Raw genomic sequence first — 4,626 nt, 5'->3', positions numbered from 1 at the left:
TAACACATAGCCATCTCAAAAGATTTTATTTTTCAAAATTTATATCATTTTTTTACAAAACAGAAAAGGCGATCCACGGGGGTGGGGGTGGAATTTTTGGCGGTGGCGCATCATACCATAGCAATGGTGCATCCCTAAAGTAGTGCACCATTGGTAGTGGATAATAGTGGCGCCAATAGCTATATGTGTTACTTGGCGCTAGCTGTTTTCCTAGTAGTGGATGGTGCAGTGATGCTCTACCTATTTTTTATTGAGGGAAAGAACAAAGAGATAAGAAAAGAAATGATGTCATCTGACTAGTGGCCCACCTAAAATTTACAGGAAAACCCAGAATCATAACCAATTTATGTGTATCTCCTTTCACCATTACCGACTGCCACATCAGCCTGACAAAGGGACCTACACGTCAGTTTTGTGATTAAGCGAGCGTTAGATGCGAATCAGTGTTTTTGTTATGTATTAGCGCTGAAGTGGTGATTTTTTGAAACTCCAACATAAAGTGGTGGCCTTTTGGTACACATGTTTGAAGTGTGGTGGTTGTGTAATTTTCTCGAAAATAAAAGAAGGCTATTTCTCCATTGCATCATGTGTCTTTCCTTATCAACCCAATTTTCTACTAAAAAATTAATTGATTTCCTGCTAAAATAACAATAAGAGATAATGCATTGTATCATCTATATTTAATGTTTTTTTCTATATAAAGTGGTCTGCTACAGCTTCTCTCAAAGTGTACATGGCACACTCTGGGTTTTACCTTCAGATCCGTGCACTGTACTTTACATCAAACTACCAACTCACATGCTTATCTGCTATAACCAGGTTTAATCACCACCAATCCTCCATCAATTGGTGAAAAACGAAGAACAACCTGAGTAATAAGTAGCAAACAGAGTTTGGCTCTGGTGGTTAGGTCCCTTGTGGTGGAACCAGCCCACCCAGGTTCAAGTCCTAGACTTGACATGGGTGTTTGCATTTACCTGGATTTATTCCAGGATTTAACCGGCGCTATGCTTTCAGTGGTAGGTGACGTGCCCGTCAACAATGGCGCCAGTGGTGACTTCGTCAACCTCAAGATATGCCGGCTCAGTCCCTCGGAGGTGCTCATAGGGGTAGGGTGTGCGTGCGTGCGTTCATAGGGGTGTTTGTACGTGCGTGTTTGTGAGCGTCTGCGTTGTACTGTGTTCTCAAAAAAAAACCTGAGTAATAAGTAATAACCGATCAGCGGCCGATGTGGCTACCGCGTAGCAGAAGATGCTCCTCCCTCCTGCGCAAGATCCGGCGAGAAATTCAAGATTATCATCCATGAATCAGTGAGGACCGGCGTTCGCCGGGGAAGAGATAGAATAAGATGGAGCACGGACGACTCACATGGGGAAGACGAGGCAGAGCAGCGTGAGCAGCAGCGCGAGCGCGAAGCATGCCACACCGGTGACGACGTAGGCGCGGCCGAGGAAGGCGTTCCGCCCTCCGAGCAGCCCCGCGGTGGAAAGCACAACCGCCTTCGTCCCGGCGAAGCTGTAAGAGTTGTAGTTGTTCCGCACCTCCACGGCGAGTAGCTCGCCGGCGCCCAGGTCCGCCTCCACCCTCCCGTACAGCTTTCTGAACCTCGGCAACGCCGCCGTGCGCATCCACACCATCAGATCCTCCTGCTGGCTCAGCTGCACGCCACCAACCATCATCGTTGGGACTTGAGAGTAAGAAGATGGAAGTAAAAAAACATCCAAAAAGAATCTGCAGAGTTATTTACGGGTTTTGTCGGATCGAGCTGCCCGCCGCCGACGAGGCTGCCGTTCTGAAAGTTCTTGGGGAAGACGTGGTTGCCGAACACGTGGCCCCTGTCGCTCCGCCATGAGATCCCGGTCTTGATCACCGTCAGCGCCTCGGCGTGGGAGCCGCGACGACGGCGACGGGCGAAGCTGTAGGTGTCGTTGAAGAGGCTCCATGCCACGAGCCCGCAGGGGACGATTGGGCTGCCATTGGCGGCATAGGCTTCGGGCTTGCAGAACTCTGTAATGGCAGCTGCCTGCTTGGGGTCTCTCAGCTGCATGTCGCTGCGGCTCGTCGTGTACCTAAGTTTGTACCAAATTGTCAATCCTCAGGAATCAAAATTCGTTCGTTATTTGCATTTGTATGGATTTTTCGGTGAGATCAGTGTGGTAGAGAATTGGAGTACCTTCTGTGGTTTTGGTAGAACTTGTCAAGTTGATAATATATGAAGATTGGCCTCTTCATATCCCTGGGGACCTGCAATTAAATGAAAAAAAGATGTTACTAAAGAAACAATGAGTGGTTTACACATCGTATTGATTATACAGAGTTTTTTCCATTACCTTGAGAACAATTGTGCAGGTCTTATCTATTGACGCATTTTGGATGTAGGCGACTTTGTTGTGAAGCATGTTCCCTGGTACACATTTCGTGTCATATCGGTAAACTACTTCAACGACCTGCTTGAAAGCGGGATATTATTCCGAAGTTTGATGAAGCAAAAGGTTTAAGCTGAAGTACAGATTTCCATATAGAATAGCAGAAAGTACAATGAAAGAATATACCTTGTTTGAAGCTGCGATGCAAGCAAGGCCAATCGGAATGAAAACTAAGCCCACGAATGCAAGCACGGGAATGACCTGATTATCCAAAGTTAATTCAGAAAGTTCGAAGTCGGGAAACATAAAACATGGCGATAAAAGTTTCAAACAATGAGGTAAGGTGAAAGAACTGAGCTCACCATATGGGGTGACAGTATAGGCTTGCATGCTGGAAGTTGTTGCTGAGTAAATGCATGATCTTCGGAGTCAATAGAATGGTTGTGGATTAGTACTTATCATAAATTTCAGCCGAGAAAATATCTTTTTTTTTCGATATGGGGATAGCCCAGCCTCTGCATCGGTTGATGCACACAGTCTTTTATTAAAAAATATAAATATTCAAGAGTTGCAATTCATGGATCAGCGAGGGTCGATACAAATATCAACCATCTAAAAATAAGAAACATGCTAAACAGTCTAAGCATCTTCTAATATCAACCATCTAAAAATAAAAAAATAAGAAAATATCTATCATGAAGTTCCAATCAAGTACTAGAATATAAATTCCAGATAGTAAATAAATACTACTAGTACAGTACTTGTAGGTTTGGTAATAAGGCTCATCTAATTTCAGGGAAAGGGAAGTTTCAACTTTAGTTTGCAGCATATCAAGTTATGAACGATGAGTTACAGATGAAGGTTAAATTTACATAAGTATGCTAATAATTTCTCATACACCGTGTGTCTGTGTGATAGTAGTACTAAACTACTAATCATCCAACAGAACAGTTGAGAACATTTCAAGTAAGCAATTAAAAGGACTATATGTTAAGAATCAAGTAGCTACCGTTAGTAAGAACATTTCAAGTTTCTCGTCAAAGGAAGGAACCGTTCAAGTATGAGAAAATGATAATATGAATCTGATTCTTAGGGGAGAGAATTACACTGAGGCTTGTTGCGCTTCGTTGAAGCCGTGGCTGCCGCAACATCACTACTAGCGCTTGGTCCGGCGGCACCGTTTACTTGCGGCATCGCGAATCTCTCTCTAGCTCCTGCCCACGGAAGAACTCCAATGATGAAGTCCTGGCCTGCTACCGCTTCAGGAAATATGCAACATGGATGTGGGCATGCGGCGAGAGCTTCATGCCCCAAGCGTCAGAAGAAATTAAACCAACGGTGATGTAGTGCAAAAAGGAGGGAAAGGATTGAAGAGGTTTAGGAGTAGACATGAAGCAAGGAACTGAAAAGACTAGAATAGTGAGACAAGTTGTCCTTGTCTGTAACACCAGAAAGGCAAGCATCACCTACCTGAACCTAACCCGTCCGCATCCTCCTCAAGTCTCAGGTCACCTGCTCCCGATAGGATTGATTGATATATCTAAGTATCCACTAATATGATGTTGCTTTTCTCAGACCTCAACTGACTGAAGAAGGCAAACTCAATGCGAGGGGCCGCACATGACACACCCGGTTTGATTGCAAATGAAGTTTGTAATTGCAAACCCAGGGATATCTCGCAGAATCGATTAATAGACTAGACCATCAAAACATATAAAAGCTGCACAAATTTCCTTGAGTTTTACTTTTCCATAGGAAATCAAATGGAGGTGAAATGGAAGATGAAAATCATCCTTCTATCTATTTTTTTATTTATTTCCACAGACCTAAAGTTGTGCTTAGGGGTGAAAAGGGACCAGATGCGCATTGAATAGTGTCTTTCTCATATCTCCACATTTCCAAAACGAATACGGACGTAAATATAGATGTCGTCGAATACGGTATGGAACAGATGTTGCTCTAATACCTGTTGCGAACCGATATTTTCTCAATTCGAAATGGATACGCATCACGAAACAATTGTCTGGTATCTTATAGTGAGCAATTGTATAATGATATACTACCTCCATTTTAATGAATAAAGCTTATAAATTTAGATAAAAATTAAACTTACGAAGTTTGAACAAGTATAAATAAGAAAATATAAACATCAATAACATGAAAAATAATTATTATGAAAATGTATTTTTATTTTGAATCTACTACGGAGTAGTATTAATTTAGTATCGTAAATGTTTAGTTTTATCTGCAATGTTGGTCA

At 42.8% G+C, this 4,626-nt stretch overlaps 1 protein-coding gene across 2 annotated transcripts; it reads right to left on the bottom strand.

Annotated features, from left to right (window-relative positions):
- Positions 1–689: 689 nt before the first annotated feature.
- On the bottom strand, positions 690–3,767 carry LOC127302966 (ALA-interacting subunit 3). 2 transcript variants are annotated; one of them, XM_051333701.2, is made up of 9 exons: positions 3,473–3,767; positions 2,729–2,787; positions 2,553–2,627; positions 2,331–2,447; positions 2,174–2,244; positions 1,748–2,069; positions 1,369–1,658; positions 1,197–1,264; positions 690–868 (listed from the first exon to the last, which is right to left on the bottom strand). In XM_051333701.2, exons 1-8 carry the CDS (start codon positions 3,558–3,560, stop codon positions 1,219–1,221), a joined length of 1,068 nt encoding a protein of 355 aa, XP_051189661.1. In that variant the 5' UTR covers positions 3,561–3,767; the 3' UTR covers positions 690–868; positions 1,197–1,218. The 2 variants fall into 2 exon arrangements, with proteins under 2 accessions (XP_051189661.1, XP_051189664.1); XM_051333704.2 differs by having other exon boundaries at positions 690–879; positions 1,215–1,264.
- Positions 3,768–4,626: the final 859 nt, after the last annotated feature.

This window comes from Lolium perenne, chromosome 5 (assembly GCF_019359855.2).
Source record: "Lolium perenne isolate Kyuss_39 chromosome 5, Kyuss_2.0, whole genome shotgun sequence".
Classification (NCBI taxonomy): domain Eukaryota; kingdom Viridiplantae; phylum Streptophyta; class Magnoliopsida; order Poales; family Poaceae; genus Lolium; species Lolium perenne.
Note: the sequence above shows the minus strand (reverse complement) of the source record. Positions and strands in the feature narration are given on the sequence as shown.